Below are 20,866 nucleotides of genomic sequence, written 5' to 3' on the forward strand. Positions count from 1 at the left end.
CTCAGGAAAATTTTCATTCACAATAATAGAAATAGCTCCGCTTCTCAAGCCCTTGCTAAGTGCCGCTGTACGTCCATGATCTCATCAGCCCTTCCTGGGGACAAGGAGATCCAGGCCTAGAGAAATGAAATGACTTACCCAAGATGACACAGACAGAAAAATAAGAGCCCCAGGATTCAGACAGTTCTGTCGAACTGCAGGCATCAGCCAATAGCTTTAGCCCAAGATGACCAGCCCAGGGGATGCATCTTGCAATCAGTTCAAGGATGTGACTTCTAACCATGATGGGCTAAAAAGAAAAGGGAGGGATGGCACAGGGTGGAGGATTGACAGCTGATGTGGCCCAACTGCAAGAAGTGGGCCTGAGATGGTGAGGTACTGAGCCACTCTGGAAAGTCCTCATTCTGACCCAGATCTCAGTGTCCATATGCAGGCTAGATGGTCCCGTGGGGAATTTCTGCTGCATGGGGACAGGTCCATGGTATCCGTCTGCAGTGAGGAAGCCTTATCATGCAAAGCAAGTTGACCGTGACAGGTGGGCAGCTGCGAGTGCTGAGTTGGTTGTCTGGGAGAGTTGTGGTTTGTGTGCTTGTGCTTTGTCCATGGGCTCTGTGAATTGCCTCCAACCCAAGGGGATTGATTCATGGAGAATTTTGACCCATGCTCCTGAAACCCATTGCTCTAACACCAGTCTGAATCTGGGGCATTGCTTTACTTGGTTTAGTCTTAAACCAAACAACAGAAGGAAGCTGATGGCCCTGGTATGAGCAGCACACACTTGGGAACAAGATCTATTTTGGAGAAAGGTCTTACTCTCAGTCCCTTTGATAGAAGAGCAAGGGATACCAATCCTGAGGCCAGTCACTTTGCACACAATTTTATAGCAACCCGGTCAGTCTACCCTAAGCCTGTGCAAAATGCTTTGAAACAGAGATAAATGGATTTCTCTGCTGTTTCTTTGCCCTCTACCCCTTTCATGGGAGACAGTGGATGCCTTCTCTGAGGTGGGGCTGGCCACAGCCTTCCCTGCCCCTCCGTGCCGCCACCCTGGGAGTGCCTTCCAGGAAGGCTGCACCCTGGGCTCCATAGAGTGGCCTCACTTACCCAGAGTTTCACTCTCTGTGATCAGTTACCCTCAGTGAACCATGGTACAAAGATATTAAAGGGAAAATTCCAGAAATAAGTAATTCATAAGTTTCTTTTCTTTTCTTTCTTTCTTTCTTTCTTTTTTTTGATTGAGTGGACAATGAGAGAGAGACAGAGAGAAAGGTCTTCCTTTTCCATTGGTTCACCCCACAATGGCCGCTGCGGCCGGCATGCTGCAGACGGCGCACCACGCTGATCCGAAGCCAGGAGCCAGATGCTTCTCCTGGTCTCCCATGTGGGTGCAGGGCCCAAGCACTTGGGCCATCCTCCACTGCACTCCCAGGCCACAGCAGAGAGCTGAACTAGAAGGGGAGCAACCGGGACAGAATCCGGCGCCCCAACCGGGACTAGAACCCGGGGTGCCGGTGCCGCAAGGCGGAGGATTAGCCTAGTGAGCTGCGGTGCTGGCCAACTCATAAGTTTCATATTGTGAACTGTTCTGAGTAGCATGATGAAATCTTGTGCTGTCCCACTCATCTCCCCCAAGATGTGAATCATCCTTCTGTCCAGCGTGTCCACACTGTATATGCCACACACCCCTTGATCACTTGGTAGCACCTTGGTGATCAGATCGATTGTCCTGGAATCCCAGTGTTTGAGCTCAGGTAGCCCTCTTTTGACTTCATAATGGTCCCAACATACTACAGTGGTGATGTTGACAATTTGAATGTATCAAAGGGAAGCCATAAATACTTCTTTTTAGTGAAAAGCTGAATGTTGTTGACTTAATAAGGACAACAAAAAATCATATGCTGAGGTTGCCAAGATCCACAGTACAGCAGAATATTTTGACCCCATCCACATAATGTTATTATATAGTGTTATAGTAGTCTTGTTTTATTAAGATTGTTAGACTTTATCATAGCATGTGTAGGAAAAAGCATAGTATATGTAGGATTCAGTGCCATCTGCAGCCACTAGGGGTCTTGGACTTTATCACTCACAGATGAAGGAAGATGACTGCGCAGCCAAGAGGCACTGTTTTATGACAAGGGTCCTGAGCACCCAAAAAGAGAACCTCTTCCCAGAGCAGCCGTTCTTGTCTCATTCCAACTCACAGAGACAAAAAGGAGGGGCTGTTATTTGGTGATTACTGAAGCCAGACTCGGGCGAGGGGACCCTGGGCCTGCTGCAGTACCAGTCCTTTGCCATCTTCCCTTCTCTGTAAGGAGAGGTGAGCCAACTGCTGTAGAATCTGGCTCTAAGCCTTGCGTGTCAAGGAAAAGATCAGTGACATGTGATGAGACAGTGTACTCCCCCACGTCGGACCCTAACATCTGCCTTTCTTCAGGGGTCCCTGCCTTTGATGTGGGAGAGCTGGCGGGGATCATGGGAGAACCTGAAACAGAATCACTAGATGCACACACCCTGGGAAAGGGATGAGGGATGGCCAACCCTCACCTGGAAAAGATGCTATTGGCTGAGTCTGATCTTTCTCCACACCCATCCTCCCTGGGCTGTGCTCCTTCTGCAATCAAGGTCCTTGGTGCTGGCCATGGTGGCAGGGCAGAGAGAGGGAGACAGGGGGCTGGCAGCCTCCCTCCCAGGGCCCACAGGAAGGCTGTGAGTTTATTTGCTGGAATCAGACTCTGTGGGCTCTCCCCAGCTCAGCCCAAGAGAGCACACTGCAAATCTGCCATAGAAATAGTCTTCAAGCAAGGTAGATCCTCAAAGGTAAGACCAGAACTGGGGTCTTTTGTGGGGGGGGCAGTTGCATGTAAATATTATTTCTTTGCTGCTTATTCTATGGCTTAACCCATACAATCTCTGGACTAAAATTGGTCCAGGAGTAATTGTGCAGCAGTTAGGATGCTACTTGGGATGCCCGCATGCTGTATTGGAGTGCCTCAGTGCAAGTCCTGGCCCTGCTTCCAGTCGTAACTTCTTACTACTCTGCAGCAACTGATGGCTCAAGCAATTGGGTCCTTGCCGCCCGTGTGGGAGACCTGGATCAAGCTCCAGGCTCCTGGATTCAACTTGGCCCAGCTCCAACTCTTGTGGGCATTTCGAGGAGTGAACTAGCAGAGGGGAACTCTGTCTCCCTTTCTGTGTCTCAAATAACTAACTCATTACATAAAAAGCATGTAGGGATAGATTGAAGACAATCAACAATTGTATCTAGAATGTACAATCTTTTTATAAAGTATAATTTATTTGTCATACCACATATAAAATGTCACAAACCTCATAGACAAACTGTTTTGTTTTTAACTAAGCTATTACAAGATGAACCAGAAAACTGTACCTCCACATGGAGACAGCATAGTGCAATTGTGACATTTGACAAAGAATCACTTGTGCCATTCCAGAAATCATAAAGTGCATGACTGTCACGCGGAACCACACGAATCTGATTTTAATCCGCTGTAGAAACCTTGAGTACATGGAGGAAAACATTTAATGTATTTTCAAGATTAGGTTTCAAAGTGTCACAATAATTTTTAAAGCATATGTGAACATTAATCACAGGATCTTCACATCTACATTCTGTGAACAAGCCTCGTGGAGAGCGTGCACGCGCACCCCAAGGAGTTAGCCCTGTTTGCTCTCATTGGAGGTGGTGGGCTTGCAGCATGTGCCTGTCCTGCTGGAATCACTCAAGCAAATTAAGTTCCCCAGGGAAAGCCATTTCTATGCAGTGTAGAGAGGGAGAGGCATGGAAGAGAATGGGCATTTTTTCTCCCTTCAGCAGGGGAGAAGGGAGCATAGGAGCTGCAAAGTTCAGAGTGTTTCACTGGAACCGAGAGCATATTCACTGTCACAGGTGATCCGACTAGTGAACTTGAAGCTGGCTGTGACCATGGTGCCATTACTGTGTCCCCTGCCTGAGTGTGCACTCTCCCTGGGAAAGCAGAAAGCTAACTGTCCCCATTTTTTGTTTATGTCCTCCCTGTCTGGGGCCAGCTCACACAGCAGTCCTGGAACACAGAGTTTCTGACTCTAAGCTTTGACACATCCCCTCCTGCCCTGCGGCTCAGGAGCTGTCGCCTGTCACCCCGAGTCCTCAGCCATCACTCTCCTCTGAACTCGCTGGCTGGGTGGGAAGTGAAGCTATGTACTACACCTAGACCGGGTGACAGAAGGTTCAGTCAGTACAAAATGTGGACAAGGCCAGTACAAGGCCAATAATGAGATCTGTTCGTGGCAAAGATTGGCAGGAGCCTTTTGAAGCTTAGAGAAGAAAGAATGAAAATTAAAAGCCCAGACTGAGACTGTGTTTTTGAGAGAGGCTGCCACCAGGAAAGGCCTTTGGTGTCTAGACAGGCCTGACCTCATGTCCCACGCCCCACCTTAACACGCCTCAGCAAGCATCTCCACGTCTCCGGTACAGGCGAGGACCCTTGCAGCCCACGCCAAAGACAAACGACAGCCACAAAAACAGGCACAGGAGGACTCCGGCGTTCAGGAGCTCGGCACAGAATTAGCTGTGTCATTCATCGGAATTCTCTTTGTAGTTCTGGGAGTTGTCACATTTCATTTCACTTTCTGTAAAGGAATTCTATTTAAAGGCAGAAGAAAAGCATGCCTATTATTCTTTAAAGGGCCGTGGTGAATCTTGTGCACTAGTAATTCTTGGCCAAAGTGATCATTACTCCTGATTTTTAAGATTCATCCATTTAAAACTGTTCCACGATAGATGTTTGAGAAGCAGAGTGTAATGTCTCATTTCAAGCTGGTAGAGTAGTAATGAGGACAGAGAAAGAAGCCTGAATTTTGAGAATTATACCTGAAGTGATTTTTTAAAATAATCTTTCTTGAGTTGTCTCCATGGGAAATTGAGTTTTACTTCCATTTGCACTGCCCCAAACTGGCCACATGTGGCTTTTCAAATTTAAGTGGATGAAAATTAAGTAAAATGCACAATCCAGTTCCTTGGTTACACTTGTCACAGTTCAAACGCCCAATGCCCACATGAGGCCAGAAGTCACTGAAGCAGAAAGGGGTTTTCTAGAAAGTTTCACCAGACAGTTCTGCTTTAGTGTTTTTCTAGCTGATGAAAATGAATAGAGGCCTGCGCCGTGGCTCACTAGGCTAATCCTCCACCTTGCAGCACCCGCACACAGGGTTCTAGTCCCGGTTGGGGCGCCGGATTCTGTCCCGGTTGCCCCTCTTCCAGGCCAGCTCTTTGCTGTGGCCTGGGAGTGCAGTGGAGGATGGCCCAAGTGCTTGGGCCCTGCACCCCAGGGGAGACCAGGATAAGTACCTGGCTCCTGCCATCGGATCAGCGCGGTGCTGCGGCAGCCATTGGAGGGTGAACCAATGGAAAAGGAAGACCTTTCTCTCTGTCTCTGTCTCTCACTGTCCACTCTGCCTGTCAAAAAAAAAATAAAAATAAAAACAAAAAAAAAGGAAAATGAATAGAAAATAAAGTTGACAGAGCTGGGATTTGATAGTCCTATAATAGATAGTTGCCAACTCAAATTATGCAACTCAAAGTCTGTACAGCAACACTGGCAGGAAAAAAAATCATGCACATGTGGGATGTATGTGTTGAATTATCACACTGTACCCCATAAATATGTGCCATTAAATAATGAAAATTAAATAAAAAATAACCCATTCATGATTGAACTGTGTACTTTTAGACATTTGTAGTAAAAATACAAGTCTGGAATAATTTGACCCTACTCCCATTAGTTTATTTCATAGCTCCTGCATGAAAAAATAGCCTGATTTTAAGTATCCCCACAATTTTTCATTGCCAAAACCTAAATGAGAATGCATAGAGGATATGTCTGCACTGATGCACACACGCACGCACGCACACACACCCAAGCACTGAAGTCCGCGTTCACTAGAGGTTCTGCAGTCAGGGTTATTATTCTTGGACCCTGAGGCCAGTGAGTAGAGCTGACTGCTCCACTCAAATGGACTGTCCATATTCATCACGTTCAGTGAAACCTTTTTTCTAATATAAAGTAGAGACCATCTTCTAAACAAGCTGGAAAACTTGGCAGACTGGAAAATAGGCTCTCTATGCCTTTTTCCCTTTTCTTGCTCAATAAAGCTAAGAAAGTCACTGTCCTGCTTTCAACAAAAATGCCAGTTTTGTTGATTAGCTTATTTGGGCAGTCCTTCAGGTTACCCCTAATTTTATAATTTCAAATGTTCTCTATGCTTTCTTTGAAAAAGGTATTGCTTGAGACTCATGAAATAATCATCTTGTGTTTAAAAGACCAGGGCCCCACTGCCCCAGCCGAGAGGTCATGGGTAGAGGCTGGGGTGGGACTGTCTCTGTGCAACCCTGTAATGCAGTTCACCTAGTTTGTATTCAAGTGTTCAGGCGGAGGCAGAACACCTGGCTCCAACATGTGGGGGCAGACGGTCTTCTATTTAGAGCTGTTAAAACAACGGAATCCTGAGCAGCCTCCAGCAATCCTGGTAGGTATCACGTAGAGGGGTCTGGCAGAGACAAACACTGTCTCATCCATGGTGTGTTGCTGTATAAAATACCTGAGGCCGAGCCCTTGCTACAGAAAAGAGAGGTTATTTAGCTCACAGCCCTGGAGGTTCAAGAGCATGGCACTCTCCTCTGTTTGGCTCTGGTGAGCCTTCTGGCTATGTCCAGCCTGGTGGAAGCACATGTGAGAGTAATCACAAGTTAGTTACTCTTTCCATAATCACTCCATATTGCAGAAACAACGGGGGGTCCTGTGAGAACCACATTAATCCCTGCCAGGGTCAGCATCCCCAGGGAGATCACCACCTTCCACGAGGCCTCTAATCTCTCAAAGATCCCAACACCTTAGCACTGCTACACTGGAACCAAGCTTCTAGCATAGCACATGAACCTCTGGGGGATATCCTCAAACCATATGCAAACTCTAGCAGGGAACCAGGTCGGTCCTCAAGGACAGATGGCACTCTGCAGTGAGTGTCTAGCAGCATGGAATGCCGTTGTGGTATTAGACGGATCTGTCACGAACAGATAAATGTTGGGTCCATTTCTAAGTGTGTCCATTCTTGACTTCCTTATTTATAAAACAGACAATAAAAGTGCCCAGAGGTCACTGGAACACCATAAGATAGGAAGAGCTCATTCCTGTAAAGTGATTTGGTCACTATTGCATTGGAGCAGCAATCATCCAATACACTTTGCTCTTTGCTGTGACTTCTCATAATAGTTGTGTCGTTACTGTTTCCATGAGTTCATCACCCAGCTATGTGTGGGGTTTCCTTACTTCTCAGCAAGGCAGGAAAGACACCCGCTGTGAAGTCTGGTGCTGGTTCCAAACCTCTCAGCAGGACAGAAACGCATTCTGGACCTTTGCATACCTTTGGACCTTTAAGGCTTGCCAGCCCTGATGTGACAAAGAATCACAATGCCCCGTGTGTTTGTCAAGTTTGGCACTGATACTTTGGGCACATGAACATCATACAATCTGTATTGAAATGCGGTGACTTCTGGGATGCAACACTGATGCTTCAGCCTATACACTGTTGGAGAATTTTTGACCCCGCCAGACCCTAAGAAGGTGTGTTAGGCTCCTGGGATGTGTGGAGCACAGGATTTGAGGACCCGGGAGAAGAAGGGACACAGGAAGTACTCTTAATTCTGTTCACTAATAGAATTAATGCTTCCAAGTACTACCCCTGTGAGTGTGAAAAATGAAGGCAAAGCAAGAAAACACTGCAAGTGGCACTTAGAACAGAGTACAGAAAGTGCTAGCAGTAATTATTATTCAACTCCAACTGTAATTTCTCATAGCCAGGAGTGGAAAGAAATTATTGAAACCTAGAAATCGCTGTTCACATCTCAAGTTTTTCCTTGTCCATGAAAATCTGACCCCAAACCAAGTTCTGGGTGAGGAATCCCAAGTTCAAGTGCAGGTGCTGGGTCTGTCGCACCCCCAGCTAATGCCCTCCATGGTCACAGCTTGTCCTGGTCTGGGCTTTCCCGAAGGGAGGCACTTGCAAAGCCCTGTCCAACAGGAGAGAGTAGACTCTACGCTCACCAGGTCATCCAGCCAATCCATCAAAACGAAAAGCTCTATGCCATGTTTGCTGTTGGAAAAGTCTGCGTAGAACAAGTGGATTTTTTTTAAGTAAAAATTTTCTTATTCATGCAAATCCTTGTTGATACAAATGCAAACTTTTGGTCACTAAGCTCTTATTCTGAATATATACTTGGGCTGATTTCCATAGAGAGGAATACATTTTTTAAAATTGCACATTATTAAAGTTCACAAAATGCCGAAATGTGGGTTTTTAGTGATTATAGTGAAATGCATTAAAATGAGGTATTCAGAATTATTTTTGAGAGTTCTTCCAAGTTAAATGTCATTAAATTTTTTTTCCATGTGTAGCCAGCCTTCTTTTGAATAATCCCCTTCACACCTGTGTATCCTGGGAAAATGCACTGGCCTTCTTTATATGTATCTAGGGCCAGTCTCACCTTTCAGATCCCAAAGCGTCTCACCGTCACCATGGTGCCCACCTGTCCTGCCTGCAGTGCCCCCTATTCCTGAGCCTGGGCTGTCATGGGAAAGTCTCATCTTCTCACACACAGGCCATGTCTGGCTGATCTGACGGGACAATTCTTAAGCAGGCACTGCTTGTTTCTAAGTGTTCACAGTGACCACATAGCAAAGACTGTGATTTTAGATAAGTCACTTAACCTTTCTGTACATCAGTTTCTTTATTTCTGTTGGCAAATTCAATGCACATGTCATAGTGTTGGTGTAAAGGTTGCATGAGATAAAGAACACAAAGTGTTTCATGTAGGTCCCTAGTTCACCTTTGAGTGGCCTCCACACTCACAATTGACAGCTTTGGGAAAAGCAGTAATAACAATCACACTGGTGTAGCATCTGTGGCAACAATACTGCTGAAGGGAAGTAGTGTCCACGTGGATGTGCGCCCTGTACAGATGCTCCTCAACTTGACAATGGGGTTACGTTGGGATAAACCCATTGTAAGTGGAAAATGTATGGAACCCACCTGACCTACCGCACATCGCAGCTCAGCCACACAGCACACTGTAGAGGATGAGTTGTGTGCCTGCCTGAGGGGCTGACTGGATGCTGTGGCTGCTGCCACTGCCCTGCATGGAGAGAGGACTGGACCACACACACACACACACACACGCACTAGCTAGGAAAGATAGGAATTGAGCATTCCAAGTGGGGTTTCTACTGAGTGGTATTGCTATCATGCATGGTGAAGTCCAGTATGGTAAGTTGAGATTGTCTGGTCTACCCATAAGAAGCCATTCATAGATCCTAGGTCACCCAGCACTGGATGCAGGTGCTTGTAGCATGATCATTGTAGCAAACCAGGACTCGGAGGCTCAGACAGGTTAGGTAACTTGTCCCAGTCCTGTAAAGCAGGAAGTGACATCAATGGGACATGAACGCCAGGAGTCTGAGTCTAGATCCCACACTCTTACATTACTGAGGATGACTGTGTAACTGTCGGCTTTTCCCTCTACAGCTGCAAGCATCTACTTTTACTCCAAAAGAGATGGCAAGTATCATTGAGGGTGCTTACTCCAGCAAGGTTGCAGCTAGAGGTGGGAGACCTGAAGCCATTTGGGTTTCTTTTACAAACCTGTTCAAGCCAGTGGCACATCCGGGAACCAGTAGGAGCCAGCTGGTCACTTGGGGGAACAGTCTGAGCAGTGGAAGAAATGACTTGCACCTGCACGGGAACGCTGGGGAGAGTGAGTGCACCTCCAAATGCACGCTCTAGAGAGCACATTCAGGATTTGCCATGTGTTCCTGGACTAAAACTATTCATTACCTTGTTCAGAACGATTTTTAAATGAGAACAGCTTGCAATAGCCTGTCCCCAATCCCTGGGCCTCCTCTGCTTTTTGCACTCCCTGAACTTGGCTTGTTGCCTTGTACTCCTAAGAGGTGGGAAGACGGAGCGGGAGAAGGAAGCCTCGAGCCCAGGGCAAATTTTGCATAAGATATAAACACTTGTTGGGGAGCTGGGACCAGTGGGCCTGTCTCAGCGCTCTCAGCCAGGCTCCTGGTTAGGGCTGTGGACAGCACAATCCAGTCTTTCAGGTACCTTAGTCATCACCACAGGACTCAGATGTTTCTGAAAGAGCTAGATTCTCACTTGGAGACATCCAAAGTCTCAAGTGCAAATGCAGCTGCATCTGAGAAATGGCAGATCACTGGTGGGGGAGAGAAGCCATCTCCATCTCCAAACCTGTTCAAATGCTGCATTGCTGGGTTTACTGCTGCTTCCTCCCACCACCACCACCAAGATTTACTTATTTATTATTATTTCCCCAAGAGAAAGGGGGAGAGACACACAGAGAGATCTTCCGTTCACTGGTTCACTTTCCAAATGGCTGCAAAAGCCAGGGCTGGGCCAATCCAAAAGCAGGGGCCAGGTTTCCCATGTGGGTGGCAGGGATCCAAGCACTGAGGCTATCATTTGCTGCCTTCCCAGAGCATTCACAGGCAGCTGGATTGGAAATGGAGCAGCCAGGACTCAAATCTGCACTCTGATATGCGATGCCAGTATTGCAGGATTGCAGGCAGCAGCTTAACCCGCTGCTCCAAAAGCTGGCCCTGGCTTCCTGCTTCTTAAACTGGGTCAGGAATTTACAAAAAGACAACGCCTTTAAAAAAAAAAAGATTTTTTGAGCACTTTAAATATGTTCTCAGAATCTCAAACCATTCTAGCCTGACAGAATCAATTTAGTGACTTGAAAGGATAAAGAGCTCGTGAAAATGACATGAACTCAGCCTATCTTGGAATTAAGGAAAGCCCTGCCTAGAATCTGTTTAGTGCTCTTATTTCTGGTCTTTCAGAACTGTAAACCACGGGATCAGGAGATGAGTGGAAGGGTGGGAGGCGGATGTCCATCAGCGTGCATCCTAGGAGCTGAACTCAGTACGGAATCGTGGAAGTGTCTCCGTCCTGACATGGGTTTGCCAAGGCTGTGCCTACGGAGCACCACAGAAAGAGTCTAAAGATTGCACTTTCAATCAGCTGCTCTGGCTCTCTGGGCATCCTCATGAAGATTTCTGGTCTGGGTGTTGAGAAAGTAGTTTGCAAGTATGGACTGTGAGAGAGGAGGGAAGAGTGTGTGACCGTACTACACACTCGGGTGTGTGTGCACAACCATATGGCCAGAGGAGGCAGATGTGGAGGCACAAAGAGATGTTGCTTGGTTGGATGGCTGAGACCCTGACGTGGAATATTCTGGTAAATTCATACAGGTCATGAAAAGGAAAAGAACACTGTCTTCCATGATGCCAAGAATGAGTCTGATTGGATTCTTTTCCTCTCACTGACTTGTCTTCCATCTGAGGTAGGTGACAGATGGTGGATGACAGTGCTGTGAACCTAATGGAAGAGGCAGATGTTCAACCAAGCCTGACAAATTAGGAAATAACCTTGAACATATAAGTTCCACAGAAATCAGTGCAAGGCAGGACACCTAGTAGCCACGGGGGTATGAGCCGAGGCATAGATGTGGCAGAAAAGCCAGGAGGTCCCCGTTATGCTGAGACACGAAGGTCCTTAGCCAAGTCGGTCTGATGCTAGGATGCGGTCCAGGCTTCCTGGCACAGCCCTTAAACTCTAGGGTGACTGAGAATCCCCTGGAGGGCTTCTTCACATTCAGATTGCTGAGACCCCACAGTTGTCTGGGTGGAGGCCTGACATACTGCATTTTAAACACATTCTTGGGAGAGGCTGATGCTGCTGGCAGGGCCCATACTCAAGGAATCACTGTTCTACGGTGAGCAGCACAGAGGCACCCACCAGCCTGCCCCACGTAGCACTCCCTGCAGTGGGCTACTGCACCCCCATTCTGATCACTAGACCCAAAGACACATGCAGAGAAATGGTGGGTGAGATGGAAAAAAAATTAGAAAAATGATCAAGGGAATATAAAATAAAATCAGAAATAAATGATTTGCATAGTTGGGATCATTTGATTTGAAGAAGAGAGCAGTATTGCTTAATGAATATCTCCACTATAAAGGTGTAAGGGCCAACTAGGGGTTAGAGGGTTCTGTGTGTCTCCAGGTGCTGGGCCAGGGCAAAGCAGAATTGGAGGCGTCACAGCAAAGGTCAAAAGTAGAAAACGTAAGCCCCGGCAGGCACAATGTCCATTTCCAATATCTTGACTTAGATGATTTAGATTTGATAGACAATAAAGTATAAGTTTTCTTCCAGTTATTAGGTGCTATGGAATCCAAGAACAAATTTGCTTATGGCTCAGGAGGATCCTGGAAGGATCAGAGCCAATTTTCCCTTAGGTTTTATTCCACTAACTGAGGATGGCTGTAAAAGCGAGGCCATGGTTTCTCCTTAGGCGAAAGGCTGATATTTTCACCAGCTCAAAGGAGAGCCCTACAGATTCAAAGTATGCTATTTGGTGGCAGATGCAAATCCAGGCTTCACAAAGAATTCTATCAGAGGTCCTATATTGCCTTTCAAAATATTCTGTCTTTAACTGTGCATTCAATCAACTTCCAAGAGGATCTGTGCTCCAAATTTATTTTCAGTGGAATGTTTTTCACTGATGCTTGAATTTTTACAGTGAAAAAAAGTCCTAAATCTGTTTTGTCAGTAAAACAGGGGACACATTGAAGTTGTAAGTTAAAATCCACCTTGACCATGTACTTTAACATACTTCTACTGGATTTAAAAAAAAATCTTCTCACCTCCCAGGGCAGAAGGGGAGCATAGGAGGAGCAATGGCTGCTGTATCTCTTAATAGGAATAGAATTTTTGATGCTGAAAAAGGAAAAGGTTACAGAGAAATGTCAAGCAAAGAGGAGATATTCTAAAACTCTGATGCACCTTGCTAGAAAAGGTTGCTTTGGGATGAATTCAGTTGAATTTCAGAACCCAGAGAACAAAGATATAAAGATTCTCATTTCAATTATCTCACGATGATCTCATGCAGGCAAGGGCATGTCATCAAGCAAACTGTCTCTCTTGAAAAAATGGAGGCACAAACCTTGTTTGCAACACATGTTCACTCACACCTACAGAAACACGTTACATACATACAAAGTTTTTGAAAGAGCTATTGTAATGATAATTACAATTTTATAAAGTAAAAACTTGAAAAATGTATTTGTAGGTTTCTGCTACTTAAAAGTTCTAGAAGAATCCACAGCTCATATCCACTTCACATAGATGAATTATTTGCCTCTGAGAAGGATAAACACTTGATTTGTGAGTCAAGAATGCTGAAAGGGTGACACCTATCCTTGCGACTCAAAGTGGCATCAATGGGCTATCTGTACCCGAGGCATAGGAGAGACTCAGCCCTGCCCCTGCTCTGCCCCTGCCCCTAGCCCCAGCCCCACTGAGGTCCCTAAGCCATCTAGAACTCCTTTCCATATATAACATTCCGGAAGCACTAGTCAAAGTGAACAATATTTCCTCTGCGTCGTTTGCTAGAAGACAGATCTGTCTGCTAATTCTAATGACAACCTGCAAAACCATTAGTTTGCTGATTCTGAGAGTCTGAACCAGATTTAAAGTTATAACCAGGTATGAAAACCATCTAAAATCATTAAAATTTGTAAAAGGAACAAGAATGCCTTTATTACATCACCAATGAAGGTGGAAAAGTCAGCGCTGCTGTCAACAGCACTATAGTAGCCACTCATTTAGTATGGGTTGTATTTTATTATTTTTAAATATGTATTTAACTTGAAAGGCAAAGAGAAGGAGAGAGGGAGGGAGAGAGCGAGAGTTATCCCATCTGCTGGTTCATTCCATGAATCCTTGGAGCCAAGGATCCAACTACTTGAGCCATCACCTGCTGCCTCCCAGGTGTGTATTAGTTGAAAGCTGGAATTCAGAGCAGAGCTGGAACTCAAACCTAAGCACCCAGATATGGGATGTGGGTGATCCAAGTGATATCTTAACCTCTACACCAAATGTCTGCTTCTAATACATGTTTTAAATCAGAAATGGCATGTAATCCTGACTCCATATATCATAAAATAAAAATCATTATTTAAAAAATGGATTTCACACTTAAAGTCTCAGAAGTCTCTAAGACATTTTTATTGGGATTAATATCTGTATTCCTCATCTGCCCTTTTAAACTCCCTGTTTCCATCCTGCGTTAAATCCTGGGGGAATCTAAGACTATTATTGCATGACAAGTCAGCCGAGGAATCCTGCCTTCCAGAACCTAATTCAGGCCTCCGGGGAGGGAGGGGCTCTGCCTCCTCCCTCTCCAGGTGCCAGGACTGAACGCAGTGCCCTTTACAATCGTGACACAAACTCGACCGATTCAGAGAAGCACTGAGTTAAAGGATGAGAGACACAAGTCCCTGGACAGCTACAACTGTGCGGCACCTGAATTGCCCTAGTTTCTAGGATAGCTGTTTCTACTGGAAATAATGCGCATTCCTTGGTTGTCAGAAATCTTATGTACTGGGAGTAAGAGAGAACGTGCTACCTCAGGTAGCATGCTACATTTGTCCATTGGCAGGTTAACATTATTGAACATAGGTATTCATATGCACACACACACACACACACACACGTGTATAGATTTGCTCCACGGAAACAAGGAAATCTTGCAGAACACTACTTAAACATCCGAATATCTTCACAACTTAGTAAGGACTTATTCTGGTAAAGACAGATTATAGTTGAATTAAAAAACTCTCTTGGTTAAAATTAAGGCTTTTAAAAACATTGATTAAAAGCAGCCACTTCAAACTGTTGAAATCTTTACTTAGTATAGAGTTGATCTTCTGTATATAAAGATAATTAAAAATGAATCTAAATGAAGATTGGGATGGGAGAAGGAGTAGAAGGTGGGATGGTTTGGGGGTGGGAAGGCGTGTATGGGGAGGAAGAACTGCTATAATCCAGAAGTTGTACTTATGAAATTTATTTTTATTAAATAAAAGCTTTCTATTAAAAAAGAAAAAAGGGCTGGCACCACGGCTCACTAGGCTAATCCTCCGCCTTGCGGCCTGGCACACCGGGTTCTAGTCCTGGTCAGGGCGCCGGATTCTTTCCCGGTTGCCCCTCTTCCAGGCCAGCTCTCTGCTGTGGCCAGGGAGTGCAGTGGAGGATGGCCCAAGTCCTTGGGCCCTGCACCCCATGGGAGACCAGGAGAAGCACCTGGCTCCTGCCTTCGGATCAGCGCAGTGCGCCGGCCACAGCGCGCCAGCCGTGGCAGCCATTGGAGGGTGAACCAACGGCAAAGGAAGACCTTTCTCTCTCTCTCTCTCACTGTCCACTCTGCCTGTCAGAAAAAAAAAAAAAAAGATAAAGCTCTTTTCCTAAATAAATAAATAAATAGATTAATTAATTTAAAAAGCAGCCACTTCATTAGTACCTACAAGACCAGGACCTGCTGCCTTAAGGGCACCAAACTAAGCCAAACCAGACCAGACCAGACCAGACCAGACCAGACTTCCTTCAAGCAGGGGCACACTGAGGTCCCACCACATGCAAGTGGTGTCCTCAGCCCTCATATTCAGTGAGGGATGCAGACAGCACAGGCTGGGCAGGCGCAAGACTCAGACTTTTTGAAAACCTGGCTTCAAATCTCCGTGCTGCCTTTGCGGCTCTGTGGCCTTGGACAAATCTCTTGGCCTCTCCTCTTTTAGTTTCCTTACCTGTAAAAATGTGTTTCTCTGACTACAGCAAAACAAAACCAATTAAAAGAAAAAAAAAAAAAAAACAGGAGAAGTCTCTAGCAGGGGCCTAGCACACGATACGTAACAGCTGAAGTAGTGTCATTGTGACTGTCCCTGTTAGAGACAGGCAAGTGGGTGCCACCATGTCGGCAAAAGCATCATTTTTATTGCTTTAAAACCTCACAGGGATGTATACCAGCCAGCATCAAAACCGACCTACCCTAGTCAAGTCTCCCATGGAGGTGCCATTAGATTTCAAATGATTAAAAGCAAACACACATCCTATCCAATCTACCAAGCCCACCAAGTGTTCCACATACATGCTTTAAAGGCATCAACTTGTTTAGATTGATCATACAGTGCTGTGTATGGAAGGTCCTTTCCTACTTAAGTATTTCAGTCCCTCTCCTGCTGCGTAAGGAACCTCAGGGAGGGGATACCCGTGCTCCATCAGAAAAGGCTTTGGATGGATGCGTCATGACACAGGCTACCAGAATGCTCCTGTGATATTATGGGCATAATGTCTGGGACAAACCAATGAGGTTAATCTCTTACAAGCTATCTCCCCTGCCCCCACCTAAGGACCCAGAAATACTGGTTGTGCAGCCATCCAAATGGGCTAAGTTGACATGCTGTCCAGAAATCCTTTCACTGGTTGTTCAGACGCAGCTATAAACCCACTGCACACAGAGGGAAGGTGCCTCTGTGTACATCTGTCTGCACTCACAGAAAGCACGCTCAGACACAGGGAGCCTTACAATATGATTAAAATTAGTTCCTGTGCATACTTTCCTGGCTACATCCTAGTTCTTGGAAAACCAGCAGTACAGTCCTCGCTGCATGGAAGTTGCTTTTTGGAAGAAAGAAGGAAAAGGAATGTGAAGGTAACTTTTCCTAAGCAACGACACGGTCATTCAGCTTGTGAACATACAGGATGTATGTCACAATCACACTCACAAGCCTGCTTGTGAAGCTAGGACACTGCCTGCTTCAAATGCATTTTGCAGCATAACGTGAACCGGGAAAACCTGGTCTATGATATTTAATTCTATTAGTCTCAGTCGAGACCAACTATAATATATTCCTAGACACAGGGAGATAAGAAACGTGATGTTTTCATATTTCATGATATTGTCACACTAGCTTATTTTTTCAGAATATCCTGAAATACACGGAATCAACTTTTAAGGGATTGTATTGATTTTTTTTTCCTGAAAAGAATCAGACTGCAGCTTAAGAAACCAAATGGTTGGATCTTAGCTCACAGGAAAAGTCAAAACGTATTTCGTGAGTTATTTTAGGAAGCACTTCTTGAAAAACGACTCCTTTGATTCTGGATTTGCACAGCAACATTTGAAACCAGAGGTCTCACGAACACAGGCAAACACGCAGAAGGAGCTGCAGCATTGACAGAAATACTAAAATCATCCTTATGCATGGGAATTGCTGAAAAGAAAGAGTGAGTAAGAATGGGCTCACGCCTCCAGTGCTGGCAACCTAGGACTGAGTTCATGTCAACAAAAGCAGGCTGCTTCCAAGCATAATTATGTCAACTACTTTTGTTGTTTTGAAAGATACAACATGCAGCACTGAAAATCTACCTTGGTTTTTGTTTTCAAGAGGCTGGGAAAAGTAATTCCTTCTCCATTTTCCTTAATAACTCACGTTTATTTTAAAGTCCAGGTTAAAAAAAAAAACCCAAGAACTCATTTACATTTTTAACATCATGGCCATGTCGTATCAGCTCCTTTCCCACCCCTCCAAACAAAATATAAAACAAAACCTCTGTCGTCCAACAACAAAATCATATTGAGCAAAGAACTTGACAATTTTTTTTTTTCAAAAAAAGGTGAAAACACTGGTCACATTTTTTTTTTTTTTTCACTTAACTCATCTGAACGATGTCATTGCTTCACAAATGCCATGTGCTCCTGTGGCTGGAGAAAGACCCAGCGCTGAGAACGCAACGGGGCAACTCACCCCCGGGTGGGGCAGCAGAAGGCTCGGTCGGTCCAGCGTCCTCCCGCGGGGGACCGGTGCCTGCCTACACGTCGCTGGGCGACCGTGCTCTCTGGGACAGGGCGGATGGGATGCAGCCGCAGCACACAAGGCAGAGGGCTTTCTGGATCTCTTGGTTTCTGAAAGCGTAGATGACGGGGTTGATGATGGAATTGTAGGTGGCTGGGAGGAGGGTGGCGTAGGTGTAGATGGAGGGGTAGGTATAATCTGCTATCAGGGAGTAGAGGGTGAAAGGCATCCAGCAGGCAGCAAAGGTCCCCAGGATGATGGCCAGCGTAGAGACACCTTTGCGGGTGGTCACGTAGTGCGACGTGGCCAGGAAGTGGTGCTGCAGGGCTATCTGGTGGGCGTGCCTCATCACAATCTTACAGATCTGTACGTAGAGCTGCAGCATGAGCGCGAACATGAAGAGGAAGGAGACGGAGAGGATAGCCGCGTTGTTCTTGGTGAGCGGCCTGACCACGCTGCAGGTGGATTCGTCTCGCAGGCAGTTCCAGCCCAGGACGGGCAGCAGCCCCAGGCAGATGGAGGTCCCCCAGAGCACGACGAGCATGGCGTAGGTGAACGTGACCGTCCTCTCCGAGTGGTAGGTCAGGGCGTAATACAGGGAGAGGTAGCGGTCCACGGTGATGGCCAGCAAGCTGCAGACAGAGGCAGAGAAAGAGGCGACAATGAGGCCGATGGTGACCAGCTTGGTGGCGTCGGACTGCAGCAGGTAGGCAAACACAAAGTTGATGATGAGGCCGAGGCCGGCCAGCAGGTCCGCCAGGGCCAGGCTGCCTATAAGCAGGAACATGGGTGCTCGCAGGCTGGGATTGTGGAAGATGACGAGGACCACAATGGCATTTTCACAGGAGATGAGGGTTCCTGAGCTGCACAGGACAATGTCCCAGGGGTTCACTGCCAGCTCGGGCTCTGGCTGTACGGCGGGCACCTGTGAAGAGGCAGCGGCCGAGACGTTCTCCGAGGCAGCGGCATCTACAGAATCCCGAGGCAGCCCGCTTACATTGACCTTCAGGTCTTCATTCATTTTAACCCCTGTCCTCTTCAACGAAAAGACAGGCCTTTTAATGTTTAGGTAGGGCAGGGTGAGACGCCCAGATCATGCAACACACACACACGCACGCACGCACACGCACACACACACACACACGGAAAGCCAGCCCCTGCTCAGACACACAAGCTGTTGGGAATGCACATGGTCGCGAAATAAAACAAAAGCCGGAGTCTCCGCGGTGGGCACCCTTTAGCTGCAATGCCGTTTGGCACCGGGGAACGCACAGGGCAGGACTCCCTGCCGGGAGCGCGAGCCAGGCAGGCGCCGACCCGACCTCCCGGACACACCGCGGTCCCTCCGTGAAGCGCCAGGGCTGCGCGCTCGGACATCACCTCCTGCGTGCCCAGCACCGACTGTCTGACATCTGGGCTTCTGCCCACCGTACCGCGCAGCGGCCGCCATCCTCGACGGAAGATTTAAGCCGCCGGTTCCCACCACGCGCCCACCCTCCAAAGGCGACCCCGGAGCGCGTGCACACCCTCACACACACCCCCCGACAGAACAAAGAGGGGGGCTCCAGACGCCCCCCAGGAGCACGGGCAGTCTGGGCGAGCCACAAAAGGCGCATGTGTGCCCTGGAGGTGCGGAGACAGACAGACAGACAGATGGACGCCCATGCACTGCCGCCGCGCCCCTCGCGGCGGGGGGAGGGCGCCGGACACGAAGGACAGACAGGGCGCGGGGTACAGGCGGTCCGCGGGGCCGGGGAGGGGGTGGCATCGAGGGGGTCACCTTGGCGCGCCCAGGCCGGGGAGGGGGGCGCTCCTCTGGTGCTTCCGAGGCGCCCGGGCTACTCGCATCACATGTCGGCGCCGGTGCCCGCGGCGGCGAGAGGCGGCGGCCCCGCTCGGGAGGGGCCCGGAGGGCGCGGGGCGCGCGCGCTCCCCGGCAGGTGAGCGGCGCGGCGGCAGGTGAGCAGCGGGCTCGGCTGGCGCGCCCCGCTCTCCCCGCCCGCTCTGCTCGCCGGTCCAGCCCGCACGCTCCCCGCGCGTGCGCGCGCGCGCGCCCCCGCCCTCGCTCGGAGCGCGCCCGCCCGCGGGAGCCCCGGGAGACCGCGCTCGCCCCCACAGGTCGGGGCTGCGCGGGGTGCGGTGCGGGCGGGCGAGGACGGCCGAGGAGCGAAGGACTAGGGGGCCTGGAGACGCGGAACCGCGCGGTCTCCCGGCCCTGCCAGCTGCTCCCTGTTCCCTGCTCCCCACCCCAGCGGGCGGCCCGGGGCTCGTACCTGGGCGGGGCAGAGGAACGCACCCTGGGAGCGTGCGACCTAGTTCGTTCCTGAGTTTCCCTGGGGGGCCCCGTCTCTTGGGGCCGGCTTCTCCCCACCCACTGCATTCGGGGCTGGGAGAATTGTTCCGTGTGATCCTGGACCCAGGATCGGCAGCAGGGAGTGGCGTGGCCAGGTGAGGGAATCGGATCTTTAAAACGGGAAAACGTGCAGCCAACTCTTGCAGATTTCGCCTTGGGCCCATCGCGAAGGGGCCCCTTCCTCGCGTGTATCCTGGGGCTGGGCCCAGGAGCGCTTGCTGGCCTGGGTGGGTGGCCGCTGCCTTGGGGATGACCAAGCTCTTTGCCAAACTGCACTTACTAAACGCGCTGTGAGCTATGTTTTAGAATGGAAATCTTAACGAGATTCCTGCAGCAGCTTCCTGCAGACACTGGCCAAATCCCAGTTCATTTAGGTGCTGAAGTGGCACTGTTAATTAATTAATTAATTTTTTTTTTACTGCATCGGTCGATTCAAAGATTAAGAACCTGCCAGCTGTCTGCATTTACAGACCCATGTCTCCCCTGAATAAAAATACCAAGGTGCCTAGCTGGATCTTAAGCTTAAAGATCATCTCCCAGTTTAAGAAATGGGAGCAAGGGGCCGGTGTTGTGGCATAGCCGCTGGCATCCCACATGGCTGCCGGCTCATGCTGCCGCTGCTCCACTTCTGATCCCATGGTGCTAATGGCCTGGGAGAAGCAGCAGAAGATGGCCAAAGTGCTTGGGCCCCTGCACCCACGTGGGGACCCGGCCTGGCCCAGCCCCAGCCATTGGGGCA

At 48.2% G+C, this 20,866-nt stretch overlaps 1 protein-coding gene across 2 annotated transcripts; it reads right to left on the reverse strand.

Annotated features, from left to right (window-relative positions):
* Positions 1-3,263: 3,263 nt before the first annotated feature.
* GPR12 (G protein-coupled receptor 12) lies at positions 3,264-20,362 on the reverse strand. Of its 2 annotated transcripts, none has more exons than XM_070048419.1 (2): positions 19,555-20,362; positions 3,264-18,406 (listed from the first exon to the last, which is right to left on the reverse strand). In XM_070048419.1, exons 1-2 carry the CDS (start codon positions 20,289-20,291, stop codon positions 17,791-17,793), a joined length of 1,353 nt encoding a protein of 450 aa, XP_069904520.1. In that variant the 5' UTR covers positions 20,292-20,362; the 3' UTR covers positions 3,264-17,790. The 2 variants fall into 2 exon arrangements, with proteins under 2 accessions (XP_069904520.1, XP_008258105.2); XM_008259883.4 differs by having other exon boundaries at positions 3,265-18,810; positions 19,555-20,267.
* Between the last annotated feature and the right edge of the window lie 504 nt (positions 20,363-20,866).

Source organism: Oryctolagus cuniculus, chromosome 9 (assembly GCF_964237555.1).
Source record: "Oryctolagus cuniculus chromosome 9, mOryCun1.1, whole genome shotgun sequence".
In the NCBI taxonomy this organism is placed as follows: Eukaryota; Metazoa; Chordata; class Mammalia; order Lagomorpha; family Leporidae; genus Oryctolagus; species Oryctolagus cuniculus.

Excerpts from the sequence above, each read along its gene's own strand:
- GPR12 (XM_008259883.4), bottom strand. The coding sequence starts at position 20,154 with ATGCAGTGGGTGGGGAGAAGCCGGCCCCAAGAGACGGGGCCCCCCAGG. Across the intron at positions 18,811-19,554 it reads CCCGGCCTGGGCGCGCCAAG|AGGACAGGGGTTAAAATGAA; the intron begins GTGACCCCCTCG and ends TTTTCGTTGAAG.